Genomic DNA, 15770 nt, shown 5'->3' with positions numbered 1-15770 from the left:
ATTACAACTTGAAATTTTATCTTTTATTTCTTCATTTGGAAACATATGTAAAAGTTATAAAATAAACGAGCTAATTTTTTAAAACTTAAAAATTTAAAATTTCAAACATCAAGTCATGAAAGCAGTTTTTAACACAAGAATACATAGTTTAACTTTGGTGTACATTTCTGATGTCTTCCAGTTTCCTAACCAAACATGTCACATAACTATGAATTATTCATCTATAAATTATATGTACTTTCATATATAATTAAAGTAAATTAAATTTTAGGTAGCACTAATTAAAGGGGAAAATGTCAGAACTACTCTTTATTGTAATGAATATTGTTAAAAATGAATTTAAAATGAACTTGTGCAATAATTGAAATATACCCATCTAAAGGAAGTATCCTTAATGGCATTTTTGTATTGCAAAAATGACACAAATGATTTAAGATATTCCATGGGGGTGTGGTTGAGATATGGATGAATAGTGAAAGGGATTAGAGAGTCTAAAAATAATGGAAAGTACTGACCTGGAGCTTTGGGGGATGTTCCCTTCAGTAAAGAAGCACCATTCTTTACTGGTTTAAAAATGTGTGAGCCCTGGAGGTCAGCTCTCAAGAGGCCCTGCAGAGTTAGGAACAAGGAAAGGAAGTCCAAGGGTGAGAATCCATTCACTAGTTAGGCAGGTTTGGTTATTTGCCTGTCTGTATGTTTGTCCAGATGCCATTAGCCTCAGGAGGATTGTTGAGAATGTAAAGTAGGTAATACAACAAGTCCAAAGAAATCTAGCCTCTCCATGGAGCCTGTGCCCACATAGCTGCTGGAAGCCTGGCTTTTCTTTCTGTCCTTGGCTGAGTATCAAGGAAGGAGATAAGTGCCACTACCATTCTATTCCCTGCTTCTATGCATTTGACTCTGTTAGATTCCTCATATAAGTGGTATCATACATGACGTAGTATTTGTCTTCCTGTGTCTGGCTTATTTTACTGAGCATAATGTCTTCCCGATTCACCTGGGAAAGGGGAAATGGAGAGGTACAAAGGGTACAAAGTTTCAATTATGCAAGATGGATGAGTCTTTGAGATCTACAGCATAGTGCTTGTAGTTAACAATACTATATTGAATACTTGAAATTTTTCTAAGAGGGTAGATATTATATTAAGTGTTCTTATCACAAAAGATAATAGTAACCAAGGAGGGCAGGAGGAAACTTTTGAAGGTGATGGATATGTTTACGGCATAGATTGTGATGATGGTTTCACAGGTGTATACTTGTTTCCAAACTCATCAAGTTGTACACATTAAATATGTACAGCTTTTTTGTATGTCATTCATACTTCAAAGTGGTTTGTAAAAAGGGCAGATAGAGGCTGAGGGCTCGGAAGCAGAGTGTTCCTTGCTGTGGTCTCCAGGTGGCTCAGTCACTCAGTTCTCACCTGTAGAGATGTTTTGCTACTGCCACTGCTTCCCTAGTCTTTGACATGGCCGGTGTCCTAGTAGTTACAGCTAATGTGATGCTCTAGTCACTCTGGTCCCTAATGCTCTTTCTTCAGAAAAGACTTCGCAAGAGAAGGCACGAGGATTGTGCAGAAGGAGGAGTTGAACTGCAGTGCAGCTCCAACAAAGGCCTCAGCCAATCCCATAAGGATCTGGAAAAGCTCCTCAGAGTTGCCCTGCCTTGACCAGTCATTGGATGTGGGCTGTCCTTGGCCAAGGTGACTCTTTTAGGCTTAGGGCAATGCTTAAGGATGGAAAGGTGACTCCCTGGAAAGCCATCAGCCTCCAGCATTCCTATCAACTGGGAGAATGAGCTGAGTGCCTCAGGCCCGCAGCAGAGTTTTCTGGGTGGAACATCAGCATCTACTACAGTCCGTCCCTTGTGCTTCTCAGAGTCACTTGCTTCATAAAATACATGTTTGGAAAAGTTCCTCCGGGATTCTGGTTGGGCTGACTTCCTGGGGAAACATTTAAGAGGAAGGTTAGTGGGATACACTACAGCCCTGTCTCTGGCAGCCGGTCTTAAGTCTGCAACTGATGTTCATCATCTCCTTCCTCAACCACTCTTTCTGTAGTCACCTCACGCTCAGTTAACTCTTCTTGTCCAGGTGATCACCTGTTTGGGCTGTTGTAACAGAATACCCTCGATTGGGTAGCCTAAAAACAACAGAATCTTATTTCTCAGTCTGGAGGCTAGGAGTCCAAAGTTGAGATGCTGGCAGATTCGGTTTCTGGTGAGAGCTTACTTCTTTTTCATAGATGACCATCTTCTCGCTGAGTTCTCACATGGTAAAAGGGACAAGGGAGCTATAAAAGTCTATTTTATAAGAACACGAATCCCATCATGAGGGCTCCACTCTCATGACCTAATCACCCTCTAAAGACCCCACCTCCACATACCAGCACGTTGGGGATTAGGTTTCAACATACGAATTTTGAGGGGACACAAGCATTCAGTCTCTAGCAGTGACCTACTTGGTGGAGTGACCAAGACCCTTACCCTACGCAGTCTGATCCCCTGGTCTTGGCTGTTGCACTTGTCTATTGACCATCAAAAGTTTTCAAAGAATTAGAAAGGATGCCCCAGTGGATAATCTGGCTGCCAGATATTTTCTTACTGCCTCCATTGTCAAATAACTCTCCCCCACCTAATGATCAGGATCAAGATGGTGACGCCTTCCTGTGCCTGTTAGTCTCTTGACACAAAGATGCCAAAGTAACTTGGTGCAGTGGTAGTTTAAGGTTTAGGGTCCTCCTGTTATCCATGGTGGAGATATTCCCCATCTGGTATTCAGCCTCTCAGAGCCCAAAGTTGTGGAGAAAGGAAGCACAAATTCCCCAAGTGGGCCAGTGGGAGTGATAGTAGGCAGGGCTCCTCCTCCTCTCACTCCTTGGTCTCTGCACCCATGTATTTTACCATGGAAACACAGCGCCATTAAATGATCATGAGTTTGGTCAATATACTGAGACTAGAGGATGGTGCTCATAGGATACCATCTCAAAGCTGAAGCCCATGTCACATCTTCAAAAGACCTTTCCATCTCTCTGTCAGGCCTGTAGCTTCTTGGTGGTGTGGGATGTGGTAGGACTTATGTATCTCATGGCCATATGCCTACTCCTGAACCTCCATTTCAAGAATACAAAAATGTATTCTTTGGTCTGAAAGTGTTGTATAAGATCCTGTGTTGGTGGGTCAAACACCCTGTAAGCCCTTGCTTAGTAGCGCTGACTGAGGCCCTGCAGAAGGAAAAGGTAAACCCGTACCTACAATATGTGTTGATTCTGGTCAAGGTGACTTGCTTCCACTTCCAGAGTGGAAGGAGTTTAGTGTAGTCAATTTGCCACCAAGCATCTGGTGGTTCCCTTTCAGGGTTGGTGCCATATTAAGTGTTCAGCTTTGGTATCTTTGGCTGGCAGGCTAGACAGTCAGCAGTGATAGTAGCAGTGGTGGTAGTGGAAGCCCATGCTGCTGGACCCAGCCGTAGCATTCATCACTGCCATCACGGCTACGCCACTTCTGAGCCCATAGTGCTATGGATAGCTCATGACAACGTGTGGAGTCTGAGTTGTTATATCTAAGTTTTTAGTTCTTATACCGTGAATGCTTTCTGGTGGGCATTAATGTGCAGTACAGTGATCTTCACTTTATGTTCATCCATGTGCCTCTTCCCCTGATCTCCTCTTTCCTTCCAGGCCCCTGATCAACTAGCCAAGTCATTCAACACTATCTGTAAGTCATTATGTATTCTTATATCAGGCTACTTATCTTTTCACAGAAAGTGGGGGACCAGCTGCTCTTCCTGAAGTTATGTCCCTTGGGAGGATTTCTTCTCACTTCTGTCCCTCAGGACAACTCCTGAGTAGGCTTTAGTGAAGTAGTAGTCTACTTTTGGCTTGGACTCATGTGCCAAGTTGACCCCTCCATGAACCTATCATAGCTTTTTCCTTCTCTTTCAGATGGTCATAAGGGATCCCCATATTTCCATAGGTGTGAGTTGAATGAGAGGCCTAGTATTGTAACAGTGGATAATATGGGGAGTCTGAGCTACCTACTCATGTGTCTTACTTGTGTTCTTTGGTACTGCTGGTGCCAGATCCCGTATGTTCTCATTTAAATGTAACAGTGAATTGCACCTGGGCCCACACAACCTTATGACTTAAGGATCTGACAGAACCCATCTCATGACTACCTGGTGATTCAGGTATTCCTCCACCATAACATAATAACATACCAGGTGCTGTTTTTGAAAGATATACAAATCTCTCCTACAGATGGCACGACCTCATTTCAGAATCCTAGAGTCTATGTTGTAATTCTCCTATTGATGCTTGTCATTAACTCTATAGCGCCTCTTTTCTCCTACCCAGTGCCTCTAATAGCATGGAGCCTGCTGCAAGTGACAGGGCCTACTTTCACTGAAGACTGGACCCACTGCAGAGTTGTTTCATGTTCTGTGCTCTACTCCAAGCTGGCAGCTTTTAATATCATCCAATAAACTGATTGAGGCAGTATTCCTAAGTGTGGAATATACTGCCTCAGAATTCAAAGAGACCTACAGAGTACCATGCTTCATTCTTAGTGGTTAAAATTGTGAAATGCAATAATTTGTCCTTTAGATTGGGCAGGATATTCTAGCACGCCCTGGCCCACTAAACCCTAGAAGCTTCATTGATGTGTGGGACCTCTGATTCTTCATAGGGCTTATCTCCCCACCTTCTGTCTCACCAAAACCTCCAATATACTTGCCACTTCTTGCTCATCCACCTTAATATGATACCTTTGATATGGTGGACCAAGTGGTATTCTTCAGAATGTTCATATGGTTCAGGTTACTTTGCACTATATTTGGATAAGATTCAGAAGAGTCAAAAGCCCTGGCACAAGGCTGTAAAAGTACACTGTTAACCCTAACAAGTGAATGCACATGGTTTTTGATTCTCCTTTCAGTGAGGGAAGGAAAAGAATTCATTTGCTAAATCAACGACCATAGGTCATATACTCAAGGCCAAAAGATCCCAAATTTGACACAGTAGCTACAATTAGAGTATACTGGGTTGCATCTTGGTAGTCCAGCATTATTCTCCACTATAATATCTGGTTTTGTAGGAGCCCAGCTGGTGAATTAAATGGGGATATTTTGGGGAACACAACCGCTGCCTCCTTTAGTCTTTAAGGGTGGCACATAAAGAGATAATAATTTTTAAAAATAAACACAATAACATTATCATAACATACAAAATTAATCATTTAATACCTATTGCTTCTGAGAATGTGACATTGGTTTTGATTTAGATATGACTGGGAGGGTGGTTGAGTGTTTCACTTGGGCTTTCTTACTATGCCAGCACTTACGCAACAGGGCAAGAAACCCGTATTGGAGTTCTGCCAAACTCCCAGCATGTTCAGTTATAAAATTAGGGACCAGGGGAAATAACCCTGCTGGGTTTGTGGAGACAGTAGACTCTCTATAAACCATCCCTGATCCAGGACTCCTTTTTTTAAACTGGACCTCATACATCCCTACTCTAGTAGGGGACCATGATCCTGCTTCATACACCAGTGCTTGGGTATACATGTTGACCTGGACTCTTGCCCAACAGTCTTTAAAATATTTGGACATTTCTTTCTCCCCACTGTACAACTACGCAAGTAAATGGACCAAGTAGATCCTTTTAGATAGAATCTGGGGAAATGTTGCCATAGACTCTTGCTATGATGTTGCAGGATTCTCCTGGGAACTTGCCCTTTGGGTTCTATCTTTGAAAACTTCCTTTAGTCCAGAAATGGGGCAAAATATCATGACCCTTTATTGGAGCATTTGCCCTCATATTTCTTGATCCTCCATTCTTGATTTCTTTTTATTTTATCGATTAATACGTCTTTTATCTGATGGTCTACCTTGCCTCTGGGAGGTTGTGCTGTATTAACCATTTGGTCAAGCCCCCATGGCAGGAACTTCAGTCTTGCAGTAATTGCACCCACCTTGCTTTAATGGTTAAGTGCTGCCACATGTTCCTTATTATTTTGGAACTTTGTAATATTTATTGGTATCAAGAGTGCTCACTCTGTAGGATTTCCTACCATCAGGCCTAACCTACAGAGAGGAGAGCTTCTCAACGATGATGACACCCTTCTCACCAGCACATTTCTTATAGTTTTCGTAAGTGGAATATCCTTTAGGCCCTCTTGCAGGACAGAGTCAACTGATGGGTTTTCCAGCTGTCCCTGGCATGCCACGGCAACTCTAACTTGCCCATTTCTGTGAGATTTTGATTGTTTCTTCTTCTATCACAGCAATTCTGGCATTGCTACTTCACTTAACACGGTCTGTTCTTTTGTTCAAGTTTTCAAACGCCATTCTGGTATTAGTGTTTGTCGTAGTGTTAGCACCATCTTCTGGGGTTCCTGATAATGTGTTAAATTCTCTGTTGTAGATGAGTGCTCTGACATTGAGAAGCCCTCTTTTATCCAGCTTTAAGCCCTGCCCCCTTTGTCCTGCACTCTCAGGACCCAGTCCCATACACACTTTCCCATTCCTGCTGGTACATATTGGTTAGGTCACACAGCTAGATCTTTTGAGATGCAGTCCTTTTTCTCTCTGAGCGGCCTCTGCACGTTTCTGGCTGCGTGCATTAGTGTGAAAAGATTATTAGGTCATCTGAGATACTACCAGGAAGAGTAGATCTAACACTAGGATGTCATTTGAAACTTGAAACAAACAAACAAAAAAACACCAAAAAAACAGTTCATGTTAAGTGGAGTAAGGATGCCAGAATTGCTGTGATAGAAGAAGCAGAAATTAAAATCTCACAGAAGTGGGCCTGCTAGAGTTGTTATATTAGGGACAGCTGGAAAACCCATCAGTTGACTATTAAAATCCCAAGTGAAGTCAAAACTGTTGCTAGGTAGCAGAATCTTTTCTTTCTCTAAGGCATGCATTATCTGGTGATATTCCTTTGACATAAATTCATGAAGCCAGGAGGGACACAATCAGAGTCATTTCGGCAAATTTTATAAGTTTTTTTCTCAGTTGTCTGGGGGCTGTTATAGCAAAACAGTCTAAGTTTGAACAAAAAGAAAGTGTAATTAGTTTTACCAGTGAAAGCGCATTTTCCTCAGTTAAGAGTGGGGAGTACAGCCAGTCATTTCCTGGAATGTCATACTGTCAGCAAGATTATAGATTATATGGCTTCTCTGAATATCTGTAATGATTTGTAGCTGGTAACTGTGGTAACATCAACTTTAAAAAAATAGTTTTTTGTTAAAAACAAATTTTCCAAAAAGCAACCTTCTTGGTGAATACTATCAGCGTTAAAATTATACTTTTTATTGGGAAGGTTTTCAATTATGGGGCAGTCAGGGATGGACATTAATTTTCATGGAAGACCATTATTATAATTGTAGCTGGTTATGTCATTAGGTAGATATTTTCATGTAAGGAACTTCCCTGGTATTCTAGGACAAAGATATAAACCCAACAGTTAAAGTTTTGTATGCACTTTTGGCCATATTGAATATAAGTATCTGAATACAGCATTTTTATCCTAGAATCAGAAGGGTGATAAAAATATGAAATATAAACATCACAGTTAAAATAGTTAACACTTAAATTGAAATGTAAACCAGTGGCTATTGTTATAGGCTTAATTTCAATTATACATTAATTGCAAGGTTAGGCCATTGACTTCCATGAAGTCATCTGCCTCTGATGACAGTGTTCTGGACATCACGTCTTAGGCTCTTCATACAGTCTGACAAGTCTGTGGTAACAGTGTTAACTTATGCTGAGAATCCTGTGCCCTGAATTTTGCTTTTCCCAGCACCGCTCTCCCCAGGAGACTCAATTTATGACCTATAGCTTGTATCAGGGACTGCCAGATAAATTAATGGAAAAAGCAGAAACTATCTGAGGATAATAAGACTGACTGGCTGGGGTTAATAAATCGTAATTACCAACATTAGAATGGAAGGACGCAGAGGCTCTACTGAGGACTAATAAAATGTCAATCTATGTGCCTGAGTCAGTGATCACCCTTGACAGAGGGCATATTATGGACAATAAAGGGCATCGATAAACTTTCAGAGCCCTTAATTAATGCCATAAAGCATATTATAGTTAAACCCAATGGACAAGAATTTAGATTTTTCAATGATAATTCTAATAATGTAACTGTCCATTCACATAATTTGCAGCACTGTCAGAAGTTATAAAAAATTGGTCACCATAATTCAATTTATAAAGATGTTGTTTATTTTAATTCAATTTTAATTCAGTGTATGTTTACATTTTGAAAATCTTGAGTGTTTATAAAAATTTTAGCTTAAAACCAGTAAAATCAGTATAGGAAGTTTTAGGAAGTTCAGTAAATTCGATTTTCTATGAGTAAATGAACCCTAATCTTGCATAAACTGCAGTATTAATGGTACAATTTTTACACTGTGATAAAGCCAAGGAAAAGGCATATTATAAAATTAGCCTAATATCCAGTGATTCACACTGCCAGGCAAGGGTACACCTATCTGTGGAAAACTGGGCTGAATAGTTTGTTGACGGGAAAAAGTCAACAATTAGCAGGTACAAGGAAAGAGATCGGTTCATGGTGACTTTGCTAATTAAAGATTGAAGTTTGAGCTCTGGATAGGACAGAATTAGTCCATAAGTCTGTAGGTCATGGGTTAAAACAGGTGCCAATTTTTATTAGTCAGAAAAAAGTTTTCAATTAGGTCAATGTGAGTTTGCATGTGGGTCACTCAAAGGTCAAACAAATGTCGTTTTCTATTGGTTAGAAAAAAGTTTTCAATTAGGTTGATTGATGTGGCTCTGCACCTAGGTCACTCAAAGGTCTTAGCTACTCAGCAGCTTCAGCTGGTCAAACCCTGAAACGTCATCACTGGTTGTCAGCTTCCGCTGGTTAAAAGCAGTTGCATGGGAACGGCACAACCAGTTTGAGATGGGCTCCGATTGGAAAAATTTCCTTTTACATTGTGAGTATCAAATTGCTGTGGTATTTTTATCCCACTGGATAAGTTTACAAAAGTGCTATAATAGTTTTATTTTAAATTTTTCTAGAAATAATGAACTTTGCATCTAATTAAATGTGGGATGAACATTTTAGGTATTAAATATACAATGTGTAAAAGTATATACATTTTTCAAAAATGAAAGGGAGTATTTGAGCAAAAATGAAGTTCTCTGTGTTAAGATAGATATTAATTTAGTCTTATCATTCCCTTGGGTTTGCCTTTCATAATATTTTGTGAGCTTTGAATATGCAAGTGGATAGGGAGAGGTTTATTTTGTTGGTGATGGTTAAAGTTTTGGAGGCAAGAGTAGTATCAACTCTTGGATCAAATCGAACAGGGAGTCAGGCTACAGTCAGGAAATTCCCTCACCCAAACCTCAGTTAAATCCGTAAGCAATAAAAGAGTTTGTTTCAAGTAAAGCGCTTTTACCTGGTTTCGGCCAAGCCTGTAAAACTGAGCGCTACTTGGTATATGCCCTAGATTGCACAAGAGAAAGAGGCAACGGAGCCAAAACAGCCCTTAAAAGCCAGAGTCCGCTGAAATTCAGTTAGGGCATCTGTCAGTACCATAATATCAGACTTGGGCCAGAATTTAAAAGTGGGTAATTAGGAATCTGGCTCTTTTCGCTGTGCTGAGATCCCAGCCAAAACCTCCCCATTGCAGGTGGTCTGTAGGAACTCGGTGCCTGAAGGCTCCAGTGTGGATCTATTTATGTCTTTATGTTAGATAGTAATCGTGAAGCCATGGCCACTGTGACTGCCAGACTAGAGAATCCAAAACAAAGCATAGAGCTGGTTAGACCAGGCTCATTTCCAAGGGACCCATCACAGTTCTGAATAAGCACAGCGCCCAGTGCCCCAGTTGTGGCTGGCCTTGTTGTTTGTTTCTAGTTTCAGCCTGGCTGTCAGGGCTACGCTGAACTGTATCTATTTCTCCTTGAAGTCAGAAGGCCGATAATCGATAGAGGGATGGGCTAATGCTCTCACTCTGTACCCCTGAATAGAGTATTGCTAACTAATCACACGTGGCACACCAGAGGACTTTGTCAGCAAGGGGTTGGAAGAGGTTCCAGCAATAAACGGACTCCTTCACTTATGTGTACTGTGTTATAAAGAACTTTTCGAATGCATTGCCTCATTTGATGCTTATAACTACTCAGAGGCATTGGAGAGGTTTGTATTTTTATTACCATTCCCAGGTGAAGGGAGAAAGTGGAAAGGATTAAGTGGTTTGCCTAGCATGTTTGCTGTGTTTAGAGCGGTTGGACGAGAGCAGAGCGAGGGGGCGTATTTTCAGGTGGTTTGGGTTAGGTTTTTAAAGTCTGGATTAGCATGAAGTTTGTAGTCGGGTTACAGTGTGGTAGCACTGACGTTCTTGTTCAGTTAGAAAATATTCATGCCATGTCTGTGATGTTCAAAGAACTATGCTAAGCTGTAGAGATCTATTAAGAAATATTATAAGGACTTCTCACAAAGAGCTTGTAATTCCATTGGCGAGAGAACACATGTGCACATAAAATAACCAGCAACTTAGAACAGCTGTTCATTGTTGCCAAGGGGAGATACAGGTGGTGAGGCCTGTAGGGTTAGGAGGAGAGGTTACAGTGAATTGAGGTGATCTTGGAAATTTTCTTTTTAGATTTTGTAGTGGAAGTAAAATTCAGATGCTGTATATGAAATAGTGGTAGGCACTCTAAATGGTGGGTTGGGAATTTAAAAAAACAGCAAAAAATGGTAAAATGGGCAAAAAATGGAAACATAAAAGAATAAAGCATGTTGTAGAATATTATTAATCCCATCTCACTATAGACAGGAATTTATAATGGCTGAGAGTGGGAGATTGATGTAGAAAAATTGGCTGAGAAGATTATGGACGGCGCTGAATGTCAGTATGAATAGTTTGTTCTGTAATCTCGGGACAAGAAGTAGTCATTTGAGTATTTAAGATTGAGGCTGATACTAAAAACAACAACAACAGCATTTTCCCTGGTGTCATGGCCCAGGATAGAATGAAGAACACAGGGGGAAACAGACTATCGATGGAGAGACAAGTTAGCAGATGGAGCAGACGTCCACGTGTGGCGTGACCACTCAGCGGGGCTTGATGCCTGCTGGGCGTGGGGTCCAGGGTGGGAGAATCCCACCACACAGCCAGGGTTGTCTGCAGGAGTCCCTGCTCAGGCCCTGCACCAGCTTCAGCATGCTTGCTCTTGCCTGCTGGCTGGCTTCTGTACACAGCGGAAAGAGCTCTATAGCTATAGCTCTGAAGAGAAGTTTTATTCATCTCTTTTTTTTTGTTCAGTCCATCAAGAGTGGCTTGAGCAAAGAGGAAGAACTTTTCAAGTGACTCTGATGTGAAATCATTCCTGCCTATTTAGTGCCGTTTCGTTTCACATTGAATAGTTTGTGCCTCATCTTTGAAGGGACCTCTCTACCTAACCCTGTGGTCCACTGGACTCAGTGTCCTCCCTGGAAGCTATTTCTGTCAGGCAGTGATAACTGATGCCAGGGGCTGTGCAGGTGGTGGCTGGCTGCCACAGCAGTAAACCTGTGGACACCAACCTGTCCTAATAATTCAGTCCCTGTGTGTTTTACAAAAGTGCATCCTTTCCTGGGGGGATGGTATTCTCCTTGACAGAGGAGGTATAGCAAGACTCATTGTTTGTGGGGAGATGAGTATGTCTGGTGTCCTTAAGACCGCCCCAGTTTCAGTATTCACTAGGAGGACTCATGGGACGCTGTATATTACTCACAGCTGTGATTTATTATAACAAAAGGCTGCGAAGCAAAGTCAACAAAGGAAAGGCCCCTGGGGTAGAGTCTGGGGGAAACCAAGTGGAAGCTCCAAAAGTCTTCTAACGGTTACAGAGGGTGTGCTTAGTTCTTCCAACACGAGTTGTGACAACACGTGTGAAATATTGTCTCCTAGTTTCATCAGAAGCTCGGTGAGTAGGTTTTATTGGGGGCTGGTGACATAAGCACATAACCTGCTTAGCACATACCCAACCTCCAGACTCCCAGAAGGAAAGCAGGTGTTCAGCATACATCAGGCTGTTTGTACAAACAGTTCAGGCACAGTCAGTCACCCTTAACTGTTCTGGGAACCTTGGAACCCCTCCTGAAGCTCAAGTTCCCGAATGCCGGCCAAGGACCAACGTTCCAAGCAGGCCTTTGTAAGGAGAGCAGACTCATGCTTGTTCTGTGAACGCCTCTTCCCTGAGTGATTCTATTATTACTTAAGCTGTTGAGAAAGGGATATTGATGGAGAAACTTTTCAGAATCCAGGAGAGTCTGGTGTTAAGGAAGAGGTCCTGTTTCTAGAAGTGAGAGTTGAGGCTGGGGAGAACAGAGAAGGATTCAAGGAGGAATTGCAGAGCACAGAGGATTGACACTGGTTCCGGTCTTATGTCCACATGCAGGAGATTGGAGAGGGACAAGGAGACCTGGAATGTGTTTTAGGAAACCCAAGAGAGGCGAGAGGACCCAAAAGGAGGAAATGCTCATTAGTATATAAAATGCTGCAGATAGGTGGGGATTATGGGGACTGCAAAAATGCTGTTGGGACTTCTTTTAATAATGTGTAAATTGAGTTTTTGGGTTTTTTTAACTTAAAGTTATCTGTATACGTTAAGCAAGACTTAATCAGCCAAAGCCTTAAAAACTTTCCTGCCCGTCACATCTTTCTGTTTTCTTTGGATTACTTTGCAAAAGCCTTGTTTTAAGACTTTTTTTGTCATTGATCTGCATTATTTTGTTCGGCTTAGATTTCACAGGGAGATAGAAATGGATGAGCTTTGGGAAAGCGAAAAAAGACTCCTTGAGCGTTACTGTGTACTTCTCTCTGGCAGGGACAGAAGCAGCCAAAAAGCATCTCTTCCTTTCTGGATGGAAAAGTAATTCTGTTTGTTCATTAAGAGGATTGTGTTTGCTATTCCATTCATCTCATTGCTGCTTGCTGGCGAAAACTGGACATTGAAAGCTGCTTGTTTTGAGTCCAACATCCCCGGGGGATGATGAAAGAGTTTGCATTTCCTCCTCTACCCTGGGACATCTCCCAGACTCTCACTTCTAGGTCACCTGCCTCTCTCATGCTTCACTTCTCTTTGTGGGTTCTCCATGTTCAGGTTGTATAGAACCTCTGAGGTGGATGACCGTTATGAAGAGTCATGTGAACCAAAAGCGGCTTTTTCTTTTACTTACTATAAAAATGTATCAGAACCTCATTTACTTGGGAGAAAAAGAACAACGTTTTGTGTCTGACTTTGAGTAGTGTTAAGGAAATGCTGGTGCCTCCTCTGTCACACTCCAGGGGATTCGGGGATAGGAAGCTCTTGTGTGGTAGAAGTTGGAGATGCCGCAGTGCCGAGTGTGGCATTTGCCATCCCAGTTACCTTAAGCCTGGCCTTACTTCGTTGGACTTCAGGAGGGCGGATGCATACTGTGTTTGAAGTGGTTTTAATTCTCTGTTTCTTATTCTGACATCCCAGGGCTTCCAGCAAAAATTCTCCTTCCACAGTAAAGAGATTGTGGCTATCAGCTGTTCCTGGTGCAAGCAGGCGGTAAGTTTGGGGATAAAATAAAGTGGGCTCGTGTTTTATCAAAATCGACTTACGTCGTTGCTGGAGTTCCTGTCTGTAAGTGGAACGTTATCCTAATTTATGTATTATTTCTCTCATAGGATCTGTGGAGGAAGAAAGACAGATCAAAACTATAGAACTATAGCATAAATGAGCTGGAAGAAACTATAAATTAACCCCTTTATACATTGAAGCCTGGGATCACAGATTGGAAAATCCTCTCCTGGTTCTATCCCTGGGTTTAGAATCGAGGGCTTTTCACTCTTACGCCACATTTTCCCCACTACCTTAGATTGTCAATGACTCCTATAGTGGGAGATTGCAACCTTAGATAATCCCTCTGACACAGAAATTCAGGCATCTTGGTTCTTCTGTTTTGGATGTGGGCAACTTTTTTTTTTATAATGGGGCTATGTTAGGATAAGAGTGGTCTTGTATCCTTCTTTAGGTTTCGATGTTGTTATAGTTGGCTGTATGCTCATTGAAATGTAAGTCTTTCTTATATTTGAACGTATATACTGATCAGGATCCAATGGTAATTTCCCTATTTACTTTTCCTCTTATCTATCTTTTGTTCATTTTTTAACAGCTCTGTCCCACCTAGATGGTTCATTTTTTTTGTTTGCCTATGGACCTGTTTTTTTCTTTAACTAGACAATGTATACTCTAACTCGTAAGTTGGCAAACTACGGCCTGTAGACCAGATCTGACTGCTGCCTGTTTCTATAAATAAGGTTTTATTGGAACACAGCCATGCCCATCCTTTATGTGTTATCTCTGGCTACTTTCATGCTACAGCAGCAGAGCTGAGTATTTGGAGCAGAAACAGTATGACCCTGTAAGACTAAAATATTTACTGTCCAGTCATTTTATAGAAAAAGTCTGGACCCCTGCTCTAATCTCTCAATTCACCTGTTTTTTGGGGATTTTTTTTTGTTTGTTTTTTTGAATGACTGTATAATTGCAATACATTGTCCCCTCACTGCACAGCCAACCTGAAAAGAAAGGGCTGTGCTGTTTTAGCGAGGGTAAGGGTTTGAAGGAAAACATCAGGACTCTACACACAACAGCGTTACCTGCCAAACAGAGCCACAGGGCAGGAGCAGAAGATGCATTTAGTTGAAACACATGAAACTGACATTTTTGTGGGTCAAAAACTTCTGAATTTTGGCAGTTCCGTCAGGTTCAACCTAATAATCTCTCTGGCGTAATTTCCCTAGGCCCGCGCCTGTCAGGAGGATCTGCTGTCACTAGGTAGGGACGCCTTGGTCTGGAAAGCTCAGTGCTTTCTGTGGGTCACCCTCCTGGCACATTTTTTATTCTTGGCATTTCCATCTCCTTTCGGTTAATTGTTACACGAATAATCTTTGTGCTTCTGTTCAAGAACATGTTCACAAACGTAAGGCCATCCTAGTCCTTGAATGAGACTATGCCATCAAAGCAATATCTCCACCTGGACAGGAAGAAGCAGATTTAGAGCCCAGGGGTCCCCAACTCTGTGCTGTTGGTTTCCCTGATCTGGTGAGACGTTACTTGCCAAATGGCATCAAGCCGGCCTCAGATAGGATGTGCCCGCTCGTGCCCCCGTAGCTGCCAGGCTGTGGTTAGGTGGTTGATCCAGGGTTATTTAATTTGGGAACTGAGTCCCACTTGACAGTGAACACATGTGCTCTCTTTTTATTAATCTGTAGTCCAGTTGAATCACTAAAAAACAACTTTCGCTTGACCCCTGTGGCAGAGTTTTGGTCAGTTCAAGTACTGATAGCTTTGAGTTTCCCAGGTTTACAACGTGATTTTTCAAGGACTGAAAACACAGAACATTTTAAGACAGATTACAGTGGTGGTGTATTTTAACGCTACAGGTAATTCCTTCTAGGATATCTGATGTCAAACAATTAAGTGCCTTCTATGGGTGCTTCCTGCAGCAGAAAATAAAACTGGGTTTGGGAGCTGGGTTTCATGGATTCAGGTCCTGACTCTACCACTTAGAAGTCCTGCGGTTTTGGACATACCTCTTAGTCTCTCTAGATTAGAGATTACTCGAGTATAAATTGAGAGAGTTGGAGTAGGCAGTCTCTGAGATCCCTACCATTTTAGAAATGCAATGGCCATTCATTTGGGGGTTTATTTGAATTGCTAAAAGAAAATCACTTTCTAAAGAAGGAATTCAAATGACATTTCTCTGGT

At 41.6% G+C, this 15770-nt stretch overlaps 1 protein-coding gene across 3 annotated transcripts in view; it reads left to right on the top strand.

The window, feature by feature from the left end:
- DGKI (diacylglycerol kinase iota) overlaps positions 1-15770 on the top strand; it is a 450344-nt gene that overhangs the window by 207008 nt on the left and 227566 nt on the right. For all 3 annotated transcript variants that reach the window (XR_010945642.1, XM_067747120.1, XM_067747121.1), the window contains exon 7: positions 13494-13565. Coding sequence is in view for 1 of the 3 variants with exons in the window: in XM_067747120.1 (XP_067603221.1) it covers positions 13494-13565 (72 nt within the window). In the remaining 2 variants the exon portion in view is untranslated. The remainder of the gene's footprint in view (positions 1-13493; positions 13566-15770) is intronic.

The sequence above is a fragment of the Pseudorca crassidens genome, chromosome 8 (assembly GCF_039906515.1).
Source record: "Pseudorca crassidens isolate mPseCra1 chromosome 8, mPseCra1.hap1, whole genome shotgun sequence".
Taxonomy (NCBI): domain Eukaryota; kingdom Metazoa; phylum Chordata; class Mammalia; order Artiodactyla; family Delphinidae; genus Pseudorca; species Pseudorca crassidens.
The sequence above is the reverse complement of the archived record's forward strand: the minus strand, read 5'-3'. Positions and strand labels throughout refer to the sequence as shown.